Source organism: Podarcis bocagei (assembly GCF_964188305.1).
Source record: "Podarcis bocagei genome assembly, chromosome: 3".
Classification (NCBI taxonomy): Eukaryota; Metazoa; Chordata; class Lepidosauria; order Squamata; family Lacertidae; genus Podarcis; species Podarcis bocagei.
This window is the reverse complement of record NC_138127.1, coordinates 18,531,088-18,558,468: the sequence shown is the minus strand read 5'-3', so window position 1 is coordinate 18,558,468 and position 27,381 is coordinate 18,531,088. Positions and strand designations below refer to the sequence as shown.

General features: G+C 40.5%; 1 protein-coding gene across 1 annotated transcript in view; it reads left to right on the top strand.

Moving 5' to 3' along the window:
* The window catches only part of COL21A1 (collagen type XXI alpha 1 chain), a 125,161-nt gene that overhangs the window by 93,936 nt on the left and 3,844 nt on the right, over positions 1-27,381 (top strand). Inside the window, exons 19-29 of the mRNA XM_081187097.1 lie at positions 9,485-9,529; positions 9,922-9,975; positions 14,001-14,054; positions 15,721-15,774; positions 16,876-16,947; positions 18,197-18,232; positions 19,645-19,689; positions 20,092-20,124; positions 23,927-24,073; positions 24,172-24,226; positions 25,027-25,227. Coding sequence (XP_081043223.1) covers positions 9,485-9,529; positions 9,922-9,975; positions 14,001-14,054; positions 15,721-15,774; positions 16,876-16,947; positions 18,197-18,232; positions 19,645-19,689; positions 20,092-20,124; positions 23,927-24,073; positions 24,172-24,226; positions 25,027-25,227 — 796 coding nt within the window. The remainder of the gene's footprint in view (positions 1-9,484; positions 9,530-9,921; positions 9,976-14,000; positions 14,055-15,720; positions 15,775-16,875; positions 16,948-18,196; positions 18,233-19,644; positions 19,690-20,091; positions 20,125-23,926; positions 24,074-24,171; positions 24,227-25,026; positions 25,228-27,381) is intronic.

Here is a 27,381-nt window from a genome sequence, read left to right as displayed (position 1 = left end):
TTAGAAATGGACAGATTGTCTATTTCTGATCCATTTCAGTTTCATGTATGTTCATTGATAACTCAATTCTTGTTTTCCCATGAATCGATGAGCTTTTTTTTAAAACAACACAAACCCTCACATAATTCCTAATACGTAAAATATTCATTACCGGTAATTTCAGCTGTTCAGTGTTAGCCAAAGACATTACTGTATTAAGACAAGACTGATTACAGCTTGTCATTGAGTCTAGTCATCTCATTCAACTGAAGCCAGAATGGGTGCAGCACTTGTTCTGGATTGGGAACCTCATAAATTCTATTTAGAAAGGGTGGCAGATGTTAAAAAGAAGAGACATCCATCCTTATATCATTCCAGCTGTCCTCAATAAAGTAGGGCTACTCTACATAGATGCTTAAAAGTAGCAGGCGATGTTTCACTACCTTGAGTTACTGTGAATTCCTTGAGAAAATTGTATCCCATGGTAGCTTTCTAGGATTGATATACCCCTTGGAGGAGTTCTGTAGAGGAGCAACGTGGGTATCTTTTTGCATGTTCACTGTAACACTGTTCATGCATTTTTGCATGGACTTGTGCAGAGAGTCCAATCTCCAACTTTTTTGGTTATGCTCCAACCACCCAGGGTTCCAAATCATGAAGGGAAGTCTAGATGGTATTCAGCTGAATGCACCTAGATTCCCTATTCAAACCTTCCTGCTCTACAAATGAATGCATATGGGTGGAACCAGCATGCATTGGGTCTCTCAACATGGGTTCAGGCAATAATGCCTGAATAGTGAATCCTTTTTCCTCAGTGAGTGCAGCCTTTTGGGAAGTTAATTCCTTGATATTTGCCCAGACCCAGACTATAGGCTTGATGAGCAGTTGTTGTTGTTTTTTTAAAATTTTAAAGGATGATTGCAACAAATACTTAAACAATATTAGCTGTGATCATGTTGGAATGATTATTGTTTTCATTTTTCAGACAAACCTAATGGCTATTAATTCAACAGAGAGTTGGGAGGTCCTAACCTCATGGATTGTGCTTAGTTATTCCGTTACACTAGGAATGTATTTTGTAATTCTTTTGGCAAGGAATTTGTTTTACAACATATATGTAGCTCTGAACTTCCTATGCACTGGAATAATTTATAGGAAGAGAAAGAAAGGGAGAGAGAAAAGGTGCTGTGTCTGGTTTTCAGGAAGCAAATGGAGATGAAAGAGAATATAACTTTTTTACACGATTTTATATTTTAAAAATACGTAATGCATGCTGTGGGTTTCTTTTAAAATCTGGTTTCTTCTCACTTAATTTCCTTTTTGAATGCACTTCTAATTCTATTTGTGATGATCAAGGTTTTACTGTAGTCAAATGTTTTATATAGCCAGGCATTGCATAATTTTACTTGACTTTCTTCTCTTTTCTTTTACGTTCTTAGTTGTTTCCACATGCATAAGATGTTTAAGAATGATGCAGTCTAGCCATAAATGAGGAATAGAAGCCCACTCAGCCAAAGCACTGCATGGTTTCTTTGGAATGCTTTCCAGCTACTTCTATCTTGTCTCAGTTTCTGCCTCCTTTGTCTTTTCCCTCAAGCCTACCCTAACTTCACTTGCTCCTATTCTGCATCCTTCCTTCAATCTTCTCTCTTGCCTTTCCCATTACTTTAGCTTCTCTTTATGTTTTTCTCAGTAGTCCTCCTACTCCTGTGTGGGGCATAAATTGCAATTTTGTGTATGTGCATGCATGTATGCACGCACTGAAGGACGAAGCCTCCACCAAACACTATATGCCTCTCTTTCCTATGCACAAATCTGCTCATAATTGCAGACAGCACAGTGTGGCTAATGGTAGCCACATTTAAAGCCATATGGTGGAATTAAAAGCATGTACCTGAGGGTAACTCTTCAGGACTGAATCCAGTATCTTGTTCCACTCATGAATGGGGCTTTCCTGTCTGCTGTACCCTCCACTCTCCGTGAATCTGCTCCAATGTGTCCCCCAATCATCCAAAGCAGATGTTTGAGGGGGCGCTTATAGGGAGGGCATGAGGGTAGGAGAGGAAGAGGAAGTCCAGCAGTGCGAATGGAATTCCATTGGATACAATGCTAAGATTGCTGTGCCATTGGTTGGACTGTGCCCAAGTTTTTTAAATCGATAATTCTGCCAATGCAGAAGAGAATCAAGTAAGACTAGACATGTCATCAATAGCAGTGATAGCAGGTGGAGGGATTGGTGTTAAGATATAGCTAACAACAAGAGCAGATATGGTGATCTGAGTACTAGTCAAGGAAAGATTTTAAGGATATTTATTTTCTCCGAAGACTCTTAAGTTTTTGAACAGAGATCAGATACATAAAATGGCACGTTTGAGTTTCTGTTTAAAAGTAGTGTTTATCCCTGTTGCTCTTGCAGAAAACTTCTGTACAGAGAAAAGAAAGATATATTGGAGATGTGTGTCCTGTTGAATAGGGTTAATTCTACAAAGGACTTCCCCAATGGCTATTTTCCCCTTAAGCCAGTGAATCATGAATTATTCCATACAATTTATTCTAACACTCCCAGAGAGTGGCACTTTTCCCATTTGTAGTGCTTCCAAAGATCCTGTTTCCCTTGGTGGTTTAACAATTGCATGAAAAAATCTGTTTTGTATTAGCGTTTGATTAGAGACAGGCATTCCTTATCATTTCAGTTAATGCAACCCTTGCAAATTTTGTATTTTTTAATGACACAGATTGAATTTAACAAGTTTTGTGGCAAGGCCTTAAAAGATAGGCCTGATCTTTTGATCACCCAGAAATATTACCCTGACAATTAAGGTAATGTCTGCCTTTCCAATCAACCGCATACAGTACATTGGCTGTTAACTTACTTGGGCTATGAATCTGTGTGTTGCATGTAAAGAATTCGTTTAGTGGCTTTCTAAAACAATTCCAGAACTCAAGATGGTTTAAGTGTGGAGCAAACTTTTAAAAGGGGTTCTGAATGCCTTTCTCGAACATCTTCCTTTGAGCCCAAGCCAGCCCTGTCACTTAAAATGAATGCAAGTTAGGAAAGAGAGTAAACTATACCCGGAAAGCAAAGGAAAAACCCAATTTTGTAGGCCCTTCTGGGGTTGAACAGACATTAAGTAGCCTTTGCAGCTGCTGGTAAGTGATATTTGAATAGGAAAACAAGGCTGATGGGAAACTACTTTTATTTTAGCAGCCTCTAAATTGTGCAGGGCATTTCTCAATGTTCCATATATTAATCATTAACTTTACTATGCTTGTTTCGGAGATTCACCGAGATATTCCAGATGTGTCATTTATTGGTGAGTCATAGGAAAGTGGCTGAATTCAGAGAAGCTTGATCCAGATACCTCTCTAACTGGGGCTGCTCTGCCAAAAAAACTTAGGATAAAGCCTAATTCCCATAGGTGATAATAGGATGCAGCATTTCTTCTGCTCATTTCAAGGGCTTGCTTCATTCTGCCTTCTTCCCATCTTATTTGCCCTTATCAGAGATGGTCAACTTGGTGACCTCCAGATGTTGGACTACAATCTGCCACAACCAATGCAGGCAGTGGTTGTAGTTTCTGACCATCTGGAGGGGCGCCATATTGGCTTCAGAACAAATGCCAGAACGCCTTGCTAGTGCCCATTTGAAACTCCCTTCAGGAGATAATCCCCTCTCTAAGACAACCTTTGTCAGGCCTCCAATAGAGCTATTTCTCAAATTCCCACAGGCAGCCCATGTGCCACATGCACGCACAAATCTGTGGATTTAGGACACTGATCAAACACTGATATTAGAAGAGGAACAGGACAAGACATTTCTGACCTGCTCCTAAAATTATTAGGTACCAATAATTTCAACAACTACAATATAGATCAATGAGGATCCTTTACTATGGGTAGAGTTGGCACACCAGTCAGTTGACCTGTCAAATATAATTTGGCTATGGCCACCCACTGTCAAGAATTCCATGAAGCCAAGAATACTATGTGTAGGTGGTGGTGGACTAGCTTTGACAAGCATCTCTATGGTGTCATTAGTTATCAAGGGCAGGAGTGAGACTAGTTTGTGTCCAGGAACTGTGGCTGGTGGTGCCATACCAAGCACGACAGCATGGCAAAGGTTCTTCTACTGGGGTTTTGCTTTTACCTCAGGCATCTCCACAAACAAGCACAGAAACAGTCACCATTGGAAAGGTCACACCAGCAAGGGCCACCCATACTGTTTTGAATCTGACTTCTATTTATTTAAATAATTGTTATCCCTAGTTTTATTTCTGTTTAAAGTTCTTCTTTAAAATAAACAGTTGTAACTATAGGCTGACCTGGATGTTCCTCAATAAAAGTCAAATAGAGTAGCTATTGAGTACACTGTATTTACAGAAACATTTACCTAACATTTTAGTAATTCATTCTGATTTTTTTGAAACATGGTTTCATCGTTTCACAGTAGCTGCTAATTTGATTTTTTTTTAAAAAATAACATCAGTATAAAAACTGTTGGTGGTTGAAGTATCTTTGCTTATTTTGTTCTTGTAATGTTCATGCTTTAAAAATATTGGTTCATTATTTGATAATGGCCAGTCAAATATCCAATACTACATAGGGATTATTCATTTAACCTACACAGTTTTAGGTGGGAGGCAGGGTGGGAGGAGGAAAGAGCCCCCTGTTGCAGGATCCTGTCCATCACTGGATCTCTCTGCCCATTTTCTCAGTGTCTTTCACAACCCGTTTAAGGCTCACCCCACAGTTTGAGAGCTCATGCTATGTTTGAAACTTTCATTGTTGATCTTCTTGCCAAATGTTCCATAGTCTGGTTATTCTCCTGCCAGCCTTCTGTGTATCAAGGAAGAGATATTGTGTAACTAGGAAATTTAATTTTGAAGGAAAAAGTAAATGTGTCTGGCCTGTTAATAAAATCCATCCAGATGATGACTGATTCTTCCATCACTTGTTCTTCATACAAATGTTTGTACCAACAGCATCAGCCTTCTTTGCGCATTATCCAAATGGGGACATTGAGGAGGGCAGTGGGAACAAACATGTTGGTTTTGCCCCCTTCCACCTTGCAACTTTGTTAGTTGCTGAATCATGGAAGATACGTAACTATAGGCAGGCGGGGAGCTGGTTGTATCCATGGAAGATCCCTACACATTTTGGGATCTTCCATGGATACAACCAGCTCCCCACAAACTGGAATTATGAAAGTGGTATGGAGGGGTCAGAGGTATTGTCCCTGGTGATTCTCTTCATGTATTTACTTCTCCACTTGGATACTTCCTTGAAGTGGACTACATAGAAAATTCAAAAAGGACAACTTGTTTCGGTGTGTGTGTGTTGTGTTTGTGTGTGCTACCTCACTTTTTGAAGGTGAATTTCACTATTTTGCTGTTGCTGCTGGTGACCCCGCATTTATCCTAAACCAGCTTTCAGAATTAGAATAATTCCTCAGAAAACTAAAGCTAATGAATGAATTAGGGCTATGACCCCACCTAAAAACAAAATAATTTAAGTCACGTTTAATACCATGTTGTGGTGTTCATGGATTACAGGATATTGGGGCAGGATCAGTTTTGGGAGAATGTTGGAACTATGAAAAACCTTGAATTAAGAAAATGAAAAATCTCTGTTGTTGCTCTTTTTGTCCATGTAGTGGTGAATCAGCCAGAAAATACTTATGGATTAATTTACAAAGTGTTGCCTGGGCCTCATTTTTTAGAACATCTCACTTCGGTTTGTTCAGTCTTCACTGGCTACCAGATAATTTGTAAATTCAGTTCATGGCACTGGCTTTTAAATCTAATGCTCTGGTTTGAGTCCAAGCTTTTTTTGAAGGAACTCCTTTTTCCTCATGAGCCTGCCAAGACCCTGCCTGCTCCTTTGACACCAGAAACCTGGCCTCTTGAAATGCAGAACAGGGAATTTTGGGTTGTGGAACCCAGATTGTGGATCTTCTTGCCCAGGAGCAGATGGCATGGTGGAGCTGTGCTGCTCTCCTGACCTCCCTCTGGCACAGTCATTGCTGCATCTGGCAGGAGCACTGAGTTGGCTCGATTGGCAGTTTTGCACTGTGCCAGCCTTGCCATTGCCTCTTCCCTCTGCCTGGTATGCTGCAGTGAATTAGCCAGAAGACAGTCAGATGGGCAGCACAGTTCCACCCCACTGTCCACTGTTGTCCTTACCTCAGCAGGTCCTGATTGGCTTTTTGAGATTCTGTTAAGAACTTGTTTTTCATTTTTGCCAAGCCTTGGGTTGGTTTAAGATATTCACCCAGTGCTACTGTTAGTTATTTTTAGTTGTTTTTGGTTTAAAGTTCTGTTTCTGTTTATTATTTTCACATTGTGTTACATTTTTTAACTTGGTTATGAGGTGCTCCCCATGGAGGGCTGAAAGGCAGGATATATTTTGTTGACGAAAAGTATAAATTAAAAAATGTACAATGGGGGGGGGGGGTGGAGAGTCCTGGGCCCTTCAGTATAACATGCAGATGGGCCTGTTGATGTACTGTTGTTGGTCAAGTTTATTTGTCCTGTATAAGTCATGCTCTCTGTAAGAATAATTGCTGTAGCATTGATTCTATGTTTGCTTACCATACCCCCCCCCCCAATCTTACCACCACGTTCCTACAACTGATGAAGTGGACTCTAGTCCATGAAAGCTTGTTCCATAATACAATTTGTTAGCCTTTAATGTGCCACATGGCTTTTGTTGATTTTTGTTTACTTTTTACTTTTTACTTTGCTCTGAAGCGCATTTTAGTTTTCTTTTCTTTCCCTGGCAAAGGCAGCTAGACAAAATGTGTTTTCACCTTACTTAGCTCAATTCATGGGCATGAAGCCCAGTTGCTATTGTATTTGGAAGAGTCAACATCAAGAAATTCTGCACCACACCGAGATTTCTTGAATTGCTGGAGTTCCCAGCTTCAATTTATATTTTGAACTCATAGTTTCATATAATGCTTTGCAGCATCTCTCTGCAGTAATTGGTTTGTTTGTTTGTTTGTTTATATTTAGCCTGCAACATTTCGGGTGGAATTCAGTGTTGCACTGTTCCATTCGTTACACCTGTGCAAACATTCTAGCTTGCCAGACGGAATGATAGCTCTCCTCCCCCGCACAATGTTCTGGGGGGTGCTCTCAAAAAGCCAATTTTTTTGGGGGGGGGGGATGAGCCAGAAGTCCATGCACAGGGCTCCTGCTGATGGGCTGGTTAGGTCAAATGTTGCCTTTTGCATTTGGGTCCAGTCCAGAAAGGATAGCCTGTTCAAAGAACCAGTTTGCCATTCCAGATTGAACCTTCATATATATTACTTGACATGTTGAAAAGTCCACAACTCAGCACCAAGGTATGTGTATGTTAATCACTCTGGTTTAGTTTCCCATCCATACAATAGACACAGTAGTGACCTACCTCACAGGGTTATGAGGGTCAACACAATAGAAACTGGGAAATGCTTTGCAAATTTGCTCTAGAAACAATTCTCAATGCTTGTAGCAATCTATCCATGTTGCCAATATATAACAATACAGATATTTGAATCACCCCCCCCCGAAAGTTGTGCTGTTGACGGTGTAGGTCTTTGCTCATGTTATTCCATAGCCAAATGTCAAAACTCTCACTAGTAGCGTCATTCCAATCCTGTTAGGTCTTGCTACTAACTTCTGAATACAGTGCTTGTTGCTGCTGAGGTCAGTGAGGCTTGCTCCCTCTTCAGTGTGCTTAAAATTACAGACATTTCGAAAGCCATTTCCCTCAGTGTTTTTATAATCACTACCTAATAGGATAGGCTATGTCCAGGTCATATGAACAACATGTGCCCTTCCAGTACAGGACAATTTTTGGCAAGCAGGTCACGTGACATGTTCACAACAAGCAGGATCAGTTTTGCGTGTTGTCATTTCAACAGGGCTTTGCTGTAATGATGGCAGCTTCCGCTTGTCAGTCAGTCAGTTTTATTGCACATAGCCAAAGGCTGCCGCAATGTACACAGAATCATTCAACAATTAAAAGAAAATATACTGGATTGATGCAAAAAACTTAAAACGTTTATATTATCAAGACGTTACCTACTCTAAACAGAGCTATAAAAGTACCTTAATATACAGGTTAAGACATTAAACAATAAAATGTATAGGCTAAAATTATCACATGGCCGCTAATATATTAAAAAATAATATTAATTAATACAATGTACAATTATATTCGGAGTTTGGTGATAAAGATAGAATATAGCTTGATGTAGATAGGGTCAAATAGATTCATCTCCTTTACAGTTGCTGTCTACCTTGGCTATATAATTTGCTCTAATTTTCCTAGTGGCAGTTGCAAAGAGTGCTACACGCCAGGTCACATACTTATCTGTGTCTGCAAGGAGATATAGATCAAGCCATGTGACCGGCTCACTTGTGGCCTGATCCAAATTATGGTAGCTGCCATGTGTCCTGGTGGCCATTTGAATGAGTCACTAGAAATAGTGTTGGGAGATAGTTCAGGGCAATATTGCCAAACCAAAAAGAAGCATTATAATCAGGTAGTAGAGACACGGAGTACTTTTCTTAGTATTCCCCTGCCAGTGTTCTTTGGTGTAGGAGGCAAGGGTCACAACCCAACCCCCAGCTACAGTGGGGGTGGGAAATGGGAATAAAAATGAAAATCCTCACAGGAGCAAGACAGGAATAACTGTCTTGTTTCTCAGAAATTTTCCAAATAGAAAAGTAAAAGATGACTAACCTCGCCACAACTGGAGCTTCAGATAAACCAGCTGCTTTTTAGATTATTTTTTTTTAAAAAAATATATTCTCCTCCAGGCCAGTATTTCACAAAATGAAAAGGAAGTTTCATACAACAAAAAAAAAGAAGCTCACTGGTAGCGGGCTTTCTGAAACCAAGAAAACAAACAAAACGCCATATTGGTGCAGCAACAATTTTTACACAGAGATAAAACATTCATAAAATAAAATCCAATATAGCATTTGATAGAAGTGATATTTAATGCCAAAGGACTGAACCAATTTTAAAGTGGGTGGTATAACTTGATAGGTTAGAAGCAAAGTAAAGTCTAGGCAAGAATATTAATACACCTGTAGTTGGTGATGCAGAAATTAGAGATTTCAAATGCTGTATGCTATATGCATTGTCAGTCATTCTGGGCTGGTTCATATGTACACAGTTCAAGAATCTTGTCAATTCACTGAGTGAGTGTGTACCCTGCCTTCTCATCATAAGGAGCAATGTGCAAAGTTGTCAGGATGCACATGTTTATGATCAAGTGTGATTTTTCTGCTTGAAAATTGTGATGTACTAAGCAAATTTTGGGGTGCAAACACACACAAATGTATCTTGCACCTCATGTTGCCTCATATGCATGATGGGAAGGTGCGTGCTTGCCTGTTTCCATACCCGTATCTATGGGAACCCTGCACAGTAAGTGTGTAAGCAGCCCGAAGTGGCAACCTTAAATAATGTTGTTTCATTAACTTTCAAAACATTTCAACTTCTTTTCAAGGGAATGCCTGGGATCCCGGGAGTTCAAGGAATAAAGGGAGAAAAGGTATTCATAAAGATATAAAATTATAATACAGCACTTTATACACACACACACACACACTGACTGCTTAAACTCTTTGGGTGGGGTCCACTGATGCCCCTTTCACTGATGGAAGACATCTGTCCATGGAATGGATGGGGAGGGCGAGATCCCTGAAACAGCAGGCGAGGTGTTGGGGGGAGGAGAGATTGTGCTGATATAACAATCTCCTTAGCACTATGCTGAATTCAGCACTATGCCGAATTCTAGCTCTTACCAGGGATGCAGTCTAGTTTATATCCTTTAGTTTTAAAAGGTAATCGTGGGTTGTCCCTGGTGTAGATGTAAAATGGGGTATTCTTTGGAATTCATATTACAAATACTGAATTTATTTGAAATTTGTTCTTGCATTTTAGGGTGAAATTGGACCACCAGGACATGAAGGAACTAAAGGATCACCAGGGACACCTGTATGTCTGTGGTATTGTATTTTAACAGTTTTTTTAAATTAAAAAATAGAATTATGGAATCAATAAATTCAGAAGGCTGAATTAAGCAAATGGGACAAATGTACAGTATAGACTTGATAATCAAATCCACTTTGTTGATCCTATTATTACTACAGAAAATACAAACAATATTCAGTTTGTTTTAAAAAAAGGCAAGTGTTACAGTCCATTGAATATAACTGCACTAAATCAAGCCTCAAGAATTAGAAACTTTAGGTCAATACTGTAAGCACACCATTCTGAATTGTATTACATTTACGGTGAGTATTGTGTGTAAACTTCCCCTAAAAAGGGGAAGCTGTCTGGTATCCCAAAGATCCTTTGAAAGGCTTGCGTGTGAGCTTTCAAGAGGACAAATGTCACCCATTTATTTGGGAACTTGAAAGCGATTGTTTCCAGTTTATTAAGCTCTTTTATAACTACGAGGCGCCTCTGTTCTGATCTGGTAATAACTTCCACAAATGATCTCTTTTCCAGAGTGGATGGTATTAATTTTCAGCAGATGCTAGGCCTCATCAGTGTAGTTCAGAACTGATGGCAAGTGGTGCATCTTTCATTTTGTTGGTGGAGATGGTTTTGGAGGAGCTGGAGCTTTAGTCAGCTTTACAACTTGTGAATATGACTTCTGTTTGAATTACTCATACGAGAGACTTAATCAGCTGAAACCTTGATATATATAATATGGCACTAAGAGATTGCTGTTGCGAGTATTGGAGACAGTGGCCTGGCGCAGACATCTTGCTGGCCATCTCCCAGCTTTGGTCAGCAGATGGAGCTGGGAAGCGTGCTATGTGTGTGTTTATATGTTCTCTCTTCCGCTTGAAAATCACTCCAAGTCTTCTTTGCTTAGAGTTATATTGTTGTGCATTATATTTCCACTGCTTCTAGCTCTCACCGGGGATGCTGTCTAGTTTATATCCTTTAGTTTTAAAAGGTAATTGTGGGTTGTCACTGGTGTAGATGTAAGGAGGAGAAAATTCATGAAAGAAGAGGAGCAGGAGACCAAGCTTGTGAGCTTGTGGCATGCTCCTAATCTCCTCATGTACTTAGGTTGCTAGCATTAACTCTGCACCCAAGCCAATAAGGAAGCCAAATGGAGTGTAGGCTCTTGTGTGTGCTCTGGAGCACAAACAGGAACTTTGCATCAGAATGACAAAATTAGTTCACACGTGGATTGGAATTAAATTCTGCTCACAAGTGTGGAAAGCTATGAGAAACAACCTAAGGCTTGCAAATTTATCCGTCCATCCATCCATCCATCCATCCATCCTGCAACTCTTTCCATACAACATTGCCCTTGCATGTTGCAGCAACTTGCCTGTCAACCTTTATTTTCCTGGAGAAAAATAGGAACAGTTTTCAGTAGTAAATAACGTTGCTGTCATGTATGTAGGCTGTTATGAGTTGGTGGAGGGTGGCAGACCCCTCTAATCTCTGGATCCAAAAGCTAATCAAGACTTCTAATTCTGGGAAATAGCCAAGCTAGCTTCCTGGTGAGGTGATGGGGGATTAAGGGGCTTGGTGCAAGAAGGGAGATAGGTGGGGGCCCTTTCCTCAACAGATGAAGTCAGTTGCAAAATTGAAAGTAGCAGTGATGTGAGCCAGCGAAAAGGCAGTAAACTGGATTAAGAGTCAGAGAGCAATGTTTGATGTTTGTTTGAATCCAAGGCTGTGGCAGTGGGAGAAACAACACCCTTTTGGAGGGTTGATGCTGTGAACCCCTCCATCGCAGGCTCAGGTTGTATTAATGCATAAATAAACCAAATATCATAGAGATACTCTGCCATGCCTCATTCCCAAAGGAAACACAAACCCTGGGCAAGCTCCTGGAAACAATCCCTGGAACCTCACACTGCTTGGAGATCGGGGTGGCATGCAACATGGACCTTAAATATCCCACAAGTTTTATATTGTTTTATTATTGTTAGTAATTGCTGTCTGAAAGCTTTGCATTGCCTGTGTTCCAGGTTTAGATCTGCCCTGTGCTGTTTTGTTCCAATATAATTTCTATTTTCCTAATGTCATAACTGACAGCTATTCTGGTTCCTATAATTTTGTGGGATTCATTTCCTGGAGGATTCATTACTATTTTTATTACCAATTTAATTACCGAACCATTTCATTTAATTACCAGTTTATTCCCATTTTATTCTGTCTCTATTTCCCTTTTAAACATAGATGTACTCTCAATGCATGGAATATTTGAATATTGTGAGTGCCACAAAGGAATATTGACCAAAATATAGACTTGGTTTTTCCTTCTATTAGTCACACAGTTTGTTCCAGAAAAGAACAGATGGAAATCCTGTTGACAGTTTATATGTAATACATTAGGGAAATTCAGTAATAAATTATTATTAAGTAACAATTATCCTCATTATGGTTGCCAGTTTCAATAATTTATTGATTTATCTGCCACAAGATTGGAAAAGGAAGCAGTGATGGCTAAATTATTTTGTTTTTACTGAAGTGGAAGCCTTGCATATGAAATCTATTAAGTGATGAAACAACAATTTAATACATTTTATCTTATTTATTAAATTGTTGTTTCATCACTTAAGATTTCATATGTAAGGTTTCCACATACTCCGCAAGTAAAAGGTTTTTAGTAAAGTAGAATTTTCTCTTTAAAAAGTATAGAGAGCTACCTCTCATGACCTCGTAAAACTCACAGGGAGATCCTTATTTCAATTCCTTGTACTTCAGTTGTGTGATAGAAGGCAGAAGTGCTCAACCCCTACTTAGCCACTGTCTTGACCCAAGAGGAAAGCAGTGCCCAGCCTGGGGATAACAGAATAAATGATGCAAGGAGGGAGCTGCAGCCCAAGATAGCAAAAGAGGTGGCAAAGGAACACCTAGCTACTTTAAACGAACTCATATCTCCAGGGGTTTATGAGCTGCACCCAAAGATACTAAAGGAGCTTGCAGATGTAATCTCAGAGCCTCTTTCTATAATCTTTGAGAGGTCCCTGCAGACTGGAGGTGGCCACATGTTGTATCCATCTTTTTTTTAAAAAAAAAAAGGGGGGGGGGAGAAGACCCAGGTAACTTCAGACCAGACAGCTTGACATTAATACCAGGAAAGGTTCTGGAACAAATAATTGAACAGTCTGAAGTTACCTGGGTCTTCTCCCCTCAAAAACAAGTCATGTGAGACAAAACTCATTTCTTTTTTCGATAAGAGTTACAAACTTGTTGGATTAGGGGAATGCTGTGGATGTAGTGTATGCTGATTTCTGTGAGGCTTTTGACAAAATCCCCCATGATATGCTTGCGAGTAAGTGGGTAAAATGTGAGCTGTATGAGGTAACAGTTAGGTGGATTTCTAGATGGTTGACTGACCGAACCCAGAGTGTGCTTACTAATGGTTCCTCATCATCCTGGAAAAAAGGGACAAGTAGGGTGCTGCAGGGTTCTGCCCTGGGCTCATTGTTGTTCAGTGTCTTTATAAACAGCTTGAATGAAGGAATTGAGATGATGTGCATCAAATTTGCAGATGACAACAAACTGGGAGGGGTAGAAGATAGAATCGAGATTCAAAATGGCCTTAACAGATTGCAGAACTGGGGCCAAACTAACAGAATGAAATACAGTAGGGGCAAATGTTAGATCCTGCATTTAGGCAGAAAGAACCAGCTGCACAAATATAAGATGAGGGACACCTGGCTTACTAGTAGTACCGGTACATGTGGAAAAGACCTAGGGGTCTTAGTGGACCACAAGCTTAACACTAGTCAACAGTGTGATGCAGCAGCTAAAAAAGCTAACACTGTTCTAGGCTGCATCAGCAGAAGCCAAGTGTTCCAGTCAAGGGATGTAGTAGCACCACTCTATTCTGCCTCTACAATTCTATGATTCTATATAGTATATGTTTAATTCTGTCCCTAAATTTTAAGATCAAGACACAGCCTGCATATCTATTAAGATATGACTGGGTAGGCTCTCCCTCTGATTATTTACTGGAGACTTTTATTTCTGTTTCTTAGGGTCTTCCTGGACCTGAAGGATCATTGGGTTTACCTGGAGGGCCTGGGCCGAAGGTATGCTGTATGCCTCTAGGCTGAATGTTTAATGCCTTGTGATTTTAGCTTTTGCAGACATCAATTTTAAGAAAGTGGGAGGGAATTAAAACATATAAGGAGCTCTGTATGCTGTGTAAGCATATTGAGCTTAGTCTTTGGGAACAAAGTTCTGGAAAACATGGCGACATTTGCATGAAGGGCTCCATGCATGAAAAGGGGTTGTGAGGCCTCACTTCTTGCCGTACCCTTGAGGTCACATGACTCCTTGCTGCTGCCTCCAGATGTCCACATATTAATCATGTACATCCCAGCTGACACAATCTGCACAGGGAAGCCTGTCTGATCAGGGTATCAGCTCCTGGGCCGTCTGTGGTTTTCCCAAATCAGCATCTATGTTCTTTTCCATGACCAGTAGCAGTTGGTGGGATGGTTGGCATGCCATTGCTCACCTGGCTTCCCAGTGCTGAGCTTTGCTGCCAGTTACAGAGAGCACTAGAGGAGAGGTGACAGGGAGGCAACTGATTGGTTCAACCACTTTGATTACATTCTTCTGAGCTCCCCATCACCTCAGTTGCCTGTCTCCATAACTGGCAGTGACACTCGGTGTTGGGAAGCCAGGTGAGCAGCCCCACCTTGCTAGCCACTACTGGCCATGATGACCCAGGAATGATGACATGGCGGAAAATTCTGATGAGAACAACATTCAGGCTGTTTCCTCAGGGGAAGAACCACCAAGTACATTTTAGAGGTCCTTCTGATCAGAAGACAAAACCCTGCCATCATCATCTGCTCAGATGATAAATTCTCTGTAGTACTTTTGTCTCCCTAGCCTCATAGTTGTCAAGGACTGAAAAATGAGGCAAGGGCCCATTAACCTATAGGCAGTTCCTCCAGGTAGACAGACAGCATCTACCACATTCCAGGCCTTGTCGACCTATATAAGGCTTCAGTTTTGTCTGGCTCCCTGCTGAGGAAGAGAATGTTTCAGCCACCAGGTAGCTCTTTGAGCTCTTCAAGATCCTGATATTCTCTGTCCTCTTATTTTCCCCTCCTTCCTATTCTTTTTGAAAAGAAGAGTTAATAACTTTTTAAAACAAAAGACTACAAATAATGAATTACCAACACATAAGAGAAATCCCCAGAATTAAAACAAAACAGTTCTATTTACTGTTTAGTTGGCTAGTTTAACATGACATTGCCTATATCCCTTGTGAGCCTCAAACTCCCACAGAACTGGATAGTGGGTGGGACTAGGAAACCACATGACTTTGGGTCATGGCATGGGGCTTGCTGCCTCTCACAGCGTGTGAGCCTTTTATTAATTAATGTGTGAACTTTGGCTATTCATTCATCATTCTCTCACACACAAATATACTCAGTCACACATATTCACACCACTTCCACTCAGTTCTCATCATTTTGTTATATTTTTTGCTGTTGGAGACTTCCAAAAGGACCTAGCTCCACAACCATGTTAAAATTAATTGTGTCACTGTTCAGCCTTATTATATGTGGGGGAAGTAGAACTACTTACAGTTCAGAATTCAAAACCTTCAAATTTCTGCCTAGTTTCAGCCACAGTATGACAGGTATTTTTTTTTCTTGTAAGTTAACTGTGGTGGTTCTCTTCCCAAGTGACTTCAAAGATTTCTTCATCAACCTGTCAAAATCATTATATTCACAGGGTGGCAAGGGTGAACAAGGGTCACAAGGGAAACCAGGAGTGCCAGGTATTAAGGTAAATGTGGCTAAGTTTCCATTTTGTAATGATATCATCTTTGTGCTGAGAGCATCAATATAATGTTGTTCCACACGAAAACTCAACTAGTGACTAATAGAAAAATTAACATTCTTGGTCTAAATCACAATATAAGCCTGCCCAGATTAGTTGATGAACTAACTTTCATGTAGTAGTTAGGAACTTGTTCCATGGATTACACTGTGATTGTGATCCAGTGGCTTATCCTTCCAGGCATGAAAGAAGAGGAAGGGAGAGCACAGGACCCCACGGTATGATGTAGCTTGTGCTCAAAGCCAGAAACCATGGTTTCCTACGTTGGTCCATTTCACATGTAACTGTAAGCCAAACAAACAAATGTGGGTTGCTGGACAAAAGATCACCTCTGCTTTGCTCTTCCTCCAGACCTGCTGCTGTTGAGATCAGCCAGCATTTGGCTTAGCATTACATCTCAACCTGACCTCATGGAGTGAGACAATCCATGAGCCTGAGTTCAGACATAATACTAAGCCAAACTATAGCTTAGCTCACAAACAGCATGGACCAGAGGAGTAACAAAGTGGCTGTGATCTTTTCTCCAGCAACCCACATATTTGCTTGCTTGTGCCAAGACATGGTTTGGGTTAGCATTATGTGTGAACTGGGTCTATGTCTTAACAGTCCTTTGTCATTCTGTTCAGTCCTATTCAGTCATTCAACATGGTTGTCTGTGTTCTTAAAAAAAGAAAAAAAAAGTTTGCACAGCAGAACAGGTTATCTTTACAAATGTGTATTTCCAAACCACTCTTTGCTGAGACAGGCCAAATGTGGAGTTATATACGTAGGGGAGAATAAGAAGACGAGGAGGTACAGAACCCTTCCTTTGCTCAACAGTGGCCAGAGCTGCTCATAGCTCTGCTGTATCACGAACCAGGCCCTCTTTGTAAAATATTTCAATGTTTTTCTTAATCTAGATTAGTATTTTCAGTGGCTTAAGAAAAGCTTAACAGCAAAGCAAAATGTTGGTGATTTTTCTTTGGTACATATAGGATGGTTAAAGCAATGCATACTTTAATCATTCATTATATAATCTCAGATTTATAGAGCTGTTGTATTATTCAGGGAGAACAAGGGAGACCAGGTACTTCAGGTGAACCAGGCTATCCCGGGTTACCTGGCACACGGGGTTTAAAGGTATGTCTGCTGCTGTTTAAAACACTCTGATATATGGAATAACTGCTAAATGGTTTACTCTGATAAGAGCAATGCATGGTAATTACCTTTAACTATGAGAACTAGATAACAGTCACCTCCATTCAGGATCACAATTTCTTAGTCTGCTGCCAGTTTCCATGCTTGTTCTGCTAACTTGTATTAATGAAAAATAGACACAATCCTACTATACCTCTTAATCTCTGGCTATACACTTCCTTAGTTCCTGTCAGTTCTTTCAAAAGAAGATACAACCAGAATCAAGGACTGGATTATATATGGTATATAATCAGAGACTGCGAGATACATGCCAATGGGTTAATTTTCACAGTTTATTTTATTTTATTATAGATTTATTTCATAAAATTTATACACTGCTTGATTGTGGAGGGGAAAACCCTCAAAGCTGTTTACAAAAGGTAAAGCAGTAAAATCAAGGAAAATTTACAACCATACTTCAAAAGATACAAAAGTTAAAATACTAAAACAGATCAAAATTACCTCAACGTTCTAGGCATCTGGGTAGACTTGTCTAAACAATAATGATTTTCATTCAAATTAATTTAAGTTTATCTGTGCTAAAGAAATGAAATAGGGACCACAGACAATTAAATTAAAAGTTTTTCTTCTTGATTATATAACAGCTAGTAAAATTAAACGGCATATTTAGAAAACATTACTTTTTTGGGGGGGAGGGAGATGACAGCATTATGCTTTCCCCCCAATTTTATAAATGATACATGTGTTTTACTATCTACAATATTACTGACATTTTGTGTTTTACTCTTATTCATACTTTTTTAAAAAAATATTGACCCATAGAAATTAGTACATTAAGAGGAAAAGGATCAAAGAGAAGTACAATTGATTATTATTTTATTACAAAGAAACAGATAGAGGGGAAATTGCTGACTGAGATTCTAGATGAAAGTTGTCCATTCTTGGACATTTTGGATTAGTGAGACTTCTAGTGGCCATTATGTGCATGAGATTGCACAGTGCCTTGCCACAAACAGTAACACACTTATGTAAAGATTTCTGTTCTCGTTTTCTTTCACAAGGATCTTGTGTAGTTGGAAAAAGCCTCTGTGGCTGACAGTTTGATGTTTTGTGACTCTAATGTAGCTACATATATTATAACTTATATATTATACTTGTGTATTGCTTTTATTTCACCTATGTGCATAATCACTTACATTTCAACAGAAGTTGTTTTTTCTCTTATTTTCAGGGAGATAAAGGAAACATTGGGGAAAGAGGCATCCAGGTATAAACTTTTCAACAGTTAAAATAACTTGGAATGCCTGCTTGCTGTAGATAGTTCACTCTATATGGCATTAGTATTTTTAAATGAAAATAATTACTCTTAAAAAAATGTCAGAGCATGGTATGTCCCACAGACCAAGCAGGAGCCAATGTGGTGTCCTCCATATCTTCTTGGATTCAAACTCCCATCAGCTCCTCAGCTATAATGACCAATAGTGAGGGATGATGGCAGTTGTGCTTCAGCAACATCCGGAGGGCAGCATGTTGGGTACTCCTGCCACAGATCACATCAAGCATGCTGAATTTTCCTCAGCATCATGGTGCAGTCATGGTGTTTGAATAAACCTCGGTATACGTAGTCCAAAGCCTGATCTAAAGGATTAACCATATCAATCTGAAAATGAACAGTTACGATCTTATTACAGTAATATTTTTTAACTTTAAAAATAGATGGAGACATAATTCTTTAATAACCCAACTAGGTTTGGGTTGATTTCTAAAGGAGAAATTAAGCCGCTACTACTCAAAACAAAATGTAGTTCCTAAAGGCAGTTGGGTAAAACAGGCAATTGATCTTCAGCTTCATGGAATATTCGATCATTGTCAAATAACAGAAGATTGACTGAATGACATGCCGGTTCTTGATCAATGTAATGTTTTGTATGTGGTGCTGCCTTTCAATATCAAAATATGTGTGTGTGTGTGTGTGTGTGTGTGTGTGTGTGTATGCGTGCGCGCACACACACACACACACACACACACAAACAAACAAACATATACAGAGCTATTTTTCTAGGAAAAGATGTGCCAGAACTCACCATGAACACCTCCCTTGTTCTCTTATAATGGCAATGGAGCCCACCTGAGAGATGCCAGAACTGAGTTCCTGTGAGTTCCCCCTGAAAAAAGCCACACACATCTTCAATTTGCAATTCAAACAACTGGTTTTCATCTCTAAAGCACTAAATGGCCTAGTTCCAGGACATCTGAAGGATGCTTGCCCCAAGATGATGCTTGATGGCATCAGAGGGTATTTTACCAGTCTTTCCACCTTGGCAGTGAGGTTTGTGGGAAAAAGAAAGAGACTTTTTTGTGGTGGTGATACACCTGCTTGGAGATGATAACACCTCCTTGGAGATGTCCAACTTGTGTCTGTTGTAACCTAGTTTATATGCTCCTTCGAAGCAGGCTATTTCTAATTCTGCTGTTTTGTTTTGGTTTTTTACTTGGGGGCTTTACATTTCTGATGTGTTGGTTGTTGTTTTCTACAGATAGTGGATGTATTGTATGATTTTGGCTTGTCAATTGCCAGCTGTTTTGAAGTATTGGGGAAAGGGGCATGTTAATAAATGCAAACAAAACACATTTTCATATAATTAAAATAATTATTTTGTAATGCCTCTTTTTTTAAAGGGTCAGAAGGGAGAAAGTGGCAGATCAGGTACTGCAGGCCAGAAGGTAAACTTTTTCCCTTTTTTAAATAATTGACAAAAATTGCCTCATTACCTTCCTTTAGCAAAAGCACCTTCTGAGCAGAGTAATACTAATAGATCTGAAGCCAACTAGGGCACATATCTCTGAAATAGGGTGGCCTTCCTTCCCCTTCCTTTAAAATTACAGAGTGAGTTGGGGGGGGGGGGAATGTTATGAGCCCTTAGATAACAGCATCAATAAATATTACATATCACTAGATGCTTGGCTAGCATGAAGCTGTGCTTTGGAGGGTATTTCTCTAGCATATGACATTTTAATACAATATTTATTTTTATATAGTTTAGCCTTATGTTTTTAGATTTGAAGCAACATAGCAATAACTCTGCATCCGTTTATTAATATCTTCTGAAATTTTGATTCCTAAAGGGTGACACAGGATTAACTGGAGCTGAAGGACAGGTATGTGTTTGTGTTGCTGTTTCATATGCCCTGACATCTGCTTTCCCTGTTTTTTTGACTGCTTCATTTTAGCATACATTTTGTGCTGGCTGTTGGTTTTAATTTCGTTGATAAAAATACTTTTGAGTGCTTTTTTTAAAAAAGCCAATAAAAAGCAAGATACATGCTTTCAATAAATAATAAATATGTTGCCAGGTCACAACCCCAACTTTTCAATATTATTATTTGATTGTAATTTACAATGATTTTGAATAGTTTTTGATAATTTATCATTTGTATGCTGTGTAAGTGAATATAATATCTGAAGACCTTTTCAGATAGCATAATTCACATGTGCTCTGTTTAATCTGCCCTCAGAAATATGTTCAGAACAAAAGGGATTTTTAATTTGTTTTTATCAACTTAAGGATGTGTAGGGCGAGGGAAGCTTTAACATTTTATAGAATTCATCAGGTAGAATGGAAATGGGGGGAAATGTCAGGCTATATGCCAAGCATGGTGGCTTCCAACTGATTGCAGAAAGTTCACATTTAAAAGTTGAGAAACACATTCCTGATAGTGGGACATTGTAGACATAGCAGAAAGGAAGTGAAAAATACTCGATTTCAACAACTTTACTAACAATCCTTGTAGCCGGAAGTTAGTCAGCATCTAACGTTAATGATGATATCCAACTAAGTCATACTCAGAGTAGATCTATTGAAATCTATGGGGTTAAGTCCATGTTCGTTACTGTCCGTAAGGTTGGAGTTAAGCGCATGTAATGGGGCTGGTGGAAGCTGATTTCCCTTTTCCTATGCTCCCCACAACAGCTTTCCTGGCCTCTGAAAATGCTCCACTGAGGGTCAGAGGACCCTCTTGAATGGGTGGTTTGTGCTGCTGGGGATTGGAAAGGGATTCTTCCAATATCAGCTGGAGACACCTTCCATGACCGGAGCTGCCATTCGTGGCAATTGCCTCCCCCTTTCTTTTAAGTTCACAGAGCCTTGCAATGTTGGCTAGGCTGAGAGACAGCACCGGACATCTAGGGAATGGCATAGCAGGCTTTAAACTTAGTCCGATGCTGTGTATACTCCTAAATAAATATATCCTGTGCATTATTAAGTTACGGTTTTATTTTCAGATTTTATGTCAATATTTTTTGTTGCAGCTTTTTAAATATGCAGGAATCTTTTAATGCACAGTTTTGTTTTGTTTTCAAATCAATAACAATTTTAGCATTTTTAAAAAATGTGTCTCTTTTTGTCTCGGCCAAATGGTAAAGGGTTGCTAAGAAAGGTCACAAACAGGATGTTGCTAGCTATTAAAAGCCAAATAAACACTTCTGAAAAATATACTTTCAGTAAGCTTCTTGGCAAGTTCTACAAGCTGTTACAGTTTTCATTCACAAGCCTCACAGTAAAAACTCTTCTTTTTGGATATAAATACAGTAGTTCTAGGCGCTTCTAAGACTTTTCCACATTGGCAAATGAACAGTAAAGAAGACAGAGACTGTTGGCCAGTACCAGAGAGATAACAGAATCTGTTATTATTACTGTGGTTTTTGTTTCTGCAGAAAGGTTTAAACTGTGTTAAATTTGTTTTGCCCTTTGTTATTTATGGATGCTGCACAGGGGACCAAAACACTGGCAGTCAGGGTATAAATTGCCTCCATAAATAAATAGCACTCATTTTAATAGCGAACACAGATGGTGAGTGCTGACAGGATTGCAAACAAAGTGGGAACTTTGGATGAATCAGCATGTTCAGAAAAACTTGCAAAAGTACAAGGAAGCTTTTTTCAAAAAACAAACAAAAAAAAACAGAAACAAGCGTCTAACGAAGACCCAAGCATGCTCAGTAACAGTGGCATATATGCGGAAACAGAGAATGTGAGGGGTTGGATGAGTAGAATCACTTGTTTTCAGGGAATGAGCGACTGGAACCCTGAACAGAAGTGCTCCTTGTAGAAGGAAGAACATACCAAAACATTTTTTGAATGCAGGCCCCACTTGTGTATACATACATTTGCATGGCTTACATCCATTTGATAAACAGTCAGTGCCAAGGCGGCTAAACTAACTAATGAGCTACACTGGCCTGGTTCTCACATTACACTTATCTGTGGTTAACTGAACCACCTTTAACCCAAATTTGCATCTGGGGACCCATATCTTCTTTTTACCATACAATTGTATGGTGGTAGTGCTGCTGTTGTCACCCATTTCAGATTAGACTATGACCCTGCAGTGGTCTCGACTAGGTAAAGGGTAAAGGGGACCCCTGACCATTAGGTCCAGTCATGGCCGACTCTGGGGTTGCAGCGCTCATCTCGCTTTATTGGCCGAGAGAGCTGGCGTACAGCTTCCAGGTCATGTGGCCAGCATGACTAAACCGCTTCTGGTGAACCAGAGCAGCGCACGGAAACGCCGTTTACCTTCCCGCCGGAGTGGTACCTATTTGTCTACTTGCACTTTGATGTGCTTTCGAACTGCTAGGTTGGCAGGAGTAGGGACCGAGCAACAGGAGCTCACCCCGTCGCAGGGATTCGAACCTCCAACCTTCTGATCGGCAAGTCCTAGGCTCTGTGGTTTAACCCACAGTGCCACCCGTGTCCTCTTGACCTATTAGCTGAAGACCAAAGATTAATTTGAACATCTGAACCTAGCCCAGCGGCTTTGCTGTGGTTTAGTAGCCATGACAAACCACACTCATAAGCCATGATTTGTTTTTGGTTAATAAACCTTGGCTTACGTTAACCATGACTTAGCATTGTAAGCAAATTAGTCCACTGTGTACACGTACCTCTTCCTCAGAGCTTTTTTTTTTTTAATGTTCATAATGTCTCCTAAGATGCTCTTCAAATAACCACCAGGTGTCTTATAAGCAAAAAGTCTGTATAAGGTCTGCCAACCTATTCCTGGCACATCTGTGGCTTTACATTATTCCATTTGGCTAGAAAATTGAAATGGGGTTGTTATACTCAGCTAATAAGATATATTTGAACAATATAAAAGCTATAAAAAGCCATAGCAAAACAAAATACAGAGGTTGGGAATGTTGTAATGATTATAGAATCTAATCCATTGTGACTGAAGTGGCTTTGGCTTTATTTTTAAAAATTGTAGAACTCATTGTAGGTCACAGTCCAGCATAGAAGTTAAGCACATTTTGAGCCTATGGAAAAACAATGAGCTTAAACACAGGCAACTCACTTTGATGAGGCTTTGTGGCTTTAATTATTCCCCCTTTATTAACATAACTTCATTTAGTAATGTCCCCTGGATACGATTAATTATCTCGGTGGTTTTCCTTTCACATCACCTGTGCCTCTGGGTTTTAATCTTTTCCAGCTTCCATGACAGGCTAGGTGGTCTCCTGTGGTTACTTTAATTGGCACATCATGAAAAGAGTCCACCGGGATTGTAGAGAAAACAATCCATTTTCTTGTTCTTGCATCAATCAGGAATGTTTAACATTGACTTAGTGTACCCTTCCTCAACCTGGTGCCCTCCAGCTGTTGTTGGGCTCTCAGCTCCTATCAGTCACCCCCATCATATCCCATTGGACAGGAATGATGGCAATTGTAGCCCAAAACATCTAGAAGGAACGAGCCTGCAGGAAGCTGGACTAGTATATGAAATGGTTTCATTGGGATTTAGATGTTACCTCATACACAGAGAGAAACTTGCTAATAAAAATATTATGTTTTCTTTTTTGTTCATGTATATTATAGCGTGCATATTTTTCATTAAAAAAATGAAAACATGCTCACCGTGAGTTGTCAGGTGTTGGCTATTGCAGTTATTACCTTTGATTTCAGAAAGGCGAGAAAGGAGATCCTGGCATGAGTGGCTTCACTGGGCAGAAGGGAGAACCAGGAGTTACTGGTTTGATTGGCCCACCAGGCCCAAGAGGAGGACAAGGAGAGAGGGGATCTCCAGGAACTCCGGGGGCAGATGGAAAACCTGTATGTATGCCACCTGAGATGACTTTTTTCATGCTGACCAATTTGTTTTTTTAAAATGAGCCCATGTCACCTTTTTAATGCTTCTCTGTTCAATTTAGGGAAGAGGCTTTTCTGAAGAATTTATTCGGCAAGTTTGTGCAGATGTGCTGAGAAGTGAGTCCCCCTGTTGATTCACAGTTCTGCACTGTAGTCACCTTCCTGGGATGCACCTGTGTGAACTTGAGGACATGTGCCTAAATTTCCTACAATGGGTGGAGAACCTTTCTGGCCCAGTGAGCCAGATCTTTATCTCCCTGCACACCACCCTTAGGGGCCAATCTTGACAGGTGCTTGACACCTATCAAAGTTGATCTGTGGGCGTAAGGGGAGATAGTTGAAAGGGCTTGCTCAGTCCTGTGCACAAGGCTTCTCAAATGTCTGAAAACAAGCTGATGAGTGTTTGGGAAGCCCTGCATGCAAGTGCCAAGTGTAGGGGTAGGGGTAGCAAGGGTTTGGGAAGCAGGGTTTGGCAGTTCCTGCAAATCCCCTTTTGTTCAAGCCCTGCATTCATCATATATGACTTCAGGGATAGAGCAGGTGAGCGTGGCTTTCCTGGAAGAGCCTTGCAGGCCAAGTGGGGAGACCAGGTTGGCCAAATCTGGCCTGTGAACTGGAGGTTCTCCACCCCTGCTCTACAGTGTGCAGAGGTTTAAAGGGAATACATGGTGGGCATGACATAGTCAAAACTAAGGAAATTTAAATCTGACTGATCTCAAGGGGTGAGCATGTGCATAAATCTCCCACTGTAATAAGTGGAGCTTTTTTAATTACTTGCCATAACTAGATCTCAATTTGACCAAGATGCAATAATATTTTCAAACAATTTGATATGGTTTGGTGTTTGGTTAGCTTGTGTATTGATGGTGAGGATATGCTGCCTTTGGTCTAAGCATTTTTATCTGAATTCCCCTTAGCCCAGTTGCCTACAATACTTCAGAATGGGAGGCTACAACACTGTGACCATTGCCAGTCTCGTGGCCCTTCCCCAGGGCCTCCTGGTCCACCAGGCCCACCTGGCCAAGAAGGTCCTCGAGGATTTCCTGGCTTGCCAGGAAATGATGGTGTTCCGGGCCTGACAGGAGCTCCTGGGCGTCACGGATCTCGTGGACCAAAAGGTAATTGTCTGTATGCCTCATGAAACAAAATTCTCTTTCCAGCCTAGAGATCTGTACTGAATAGGAATTGAACTGGAGGGTGTGAAAAACTTGAGCTTGCACATTGTCAGTCAGCAGGGGCAACATGCTTAGCCACAGGCAATCCATAGAGCCTCCAGGTTGCATTATCTCTCCATTCTCAATCTGGCTCCTCTTCTTCTCTTATTAAAAAACTCAAAGGGATTGAAGCTGCCTTATACTAAGTCCATCTAACTCAGTGTGGTCTACACTGGTGGGCAGTGGCTCTCTAGGGTTTCAGAAGGAGAATTTTGTGTTATTGCCCACACTTCAATGGAACTAACCATGAAATAAGTCTGTAATACGATTGCTATTCTATAGCTTGGAAGTATATCTTGCATATTTGGAAAGCTACCTGCAGAGGGATTTAGGGCCTTTGAATTATAATCTTTACCATAATGTCTTCACATCAGGCACAATGGACTAGCAAGTTTCTACAGAGCTGCTGCTTTAAACATTCTGATTGTCTGTTTTTTAAGACAGTGTCTTTTACTAAAGATGGGGTTCTATTTTAGTGAAGGAATATCTTACCCTCCACCTAACCAACTGCTAAAAAAAATGTAGATTATATTGTTTGCCCCCTCCCCCAAAATATGTTCCATGAACCAAAAATTGTGGTGAAATGGTTGCACATAGCTCTGCTTACCATTAGTAGGAGGATTACATTAACACTTTAATTTCAAGTGCATGAAGGTTTACATTTCCGAATCCTGTTCCTTTCATGGTTCAATCCTATCATATCCCTTAGGATACTAGGAGGAAGGTCTAAATCAAGAGAAGTGAAAGTGTTACTATCTTTTAAACTGTCGCAGCTTCGGCTTTGTTCGTTAAAACACATGTGTTTGCCCATTCTATTGACAGGCAAATTGATCAAATAAAGAAATAGTGCTTCTGTAACATTGCTTCAGGCATTGTCTGCTGTTGTGTGTGTATTCATTTGAATTGTACAGTTTCATATGTGCAGTTTTTCTAGGGCATTGGTGGCTAAACTTTTTTTGGCTCAGGGACCACATGCACTCCTTCTGCGGGTCACATGGCAGCAATGAGTGTGGCTGAATGTAGGTGTGACCACACCCCACGCTCCTACTTGAACACATGCACACCCAGTGGCGTAGCGTGGGTTGTCAGCACCCGGGGCAAGGCAAGTAATTTGCGCCCCCTAACCCGTGGAGAGAGTGAGTGAGCCAGGTAGGGGCAGAGAGCTACGAGTGCGAGCGCCCCCCCAGATGTTGCGCCCGGTGCGGACGGCCCCCCTGCACCCCCCACGCTACGCCACTGTGCACACCCAGCTAGGCAGCCAGTCCTTCATGCTAATCAGCTGAGAAAGAGCGATGTATCACTCCCTTCTATTTATCGCATCAATAAGATGACTAGGGAGGTGGTGATTTGTATCCCCATCAGTGTGCTGGGCTCTACATACCCCAGCATTGTGTCTATTTTAAATATATCTATATGTAATTATTTGTTGCTACTGCCACCAAATTTGGTGGGATCAGGGGAGGAAGGGGGAAAATGCATTGGTAGGCTGGATGAGGCCCCGAACTGGGGGTTCTAAGGGAAATTTGGGGACAGATTCATTCTCCCCCTGCCCTTTTAATTTTTATTCCACTTAATTGAGGAATTGGGTGCATATGTTTTAAGCTGGAAAGCCTGGGAAATCTGCCACTTACCCCATGAGAGCTCTTTTCTTCATTAGCCAAGAGGGAGCAATTATGTGGAAAATATTTTTGATGAAAGCAAAACCACCAGAACCTATATTTTTAATCTGTTTAAAGATGTACTATAAACTTCTGAACTTCAGTTACAATAATAACAGTAAAACCAAACCAAACCATGAACAACCAAAAACCAAACGCAACACTATTAAAACAGCCCAACCCTATCAAGGAACAAATTTTTACATATGTCTACTCAGAAGTAGAGTGCAGTGGGGATTACTCTGAAGCAAGTGGGTGTAGAACAGGCATCCCCAAACTCTGCCCTCCAGATGTTTTGGGACTACAACTCCCATCATCCCTAGCTAACAGGACCAGCAGTCAGGGATGGTGGGAATTATAGTCTCAAAACATCTGGAGGGCTGAGTTTGGGGCTGCCTGG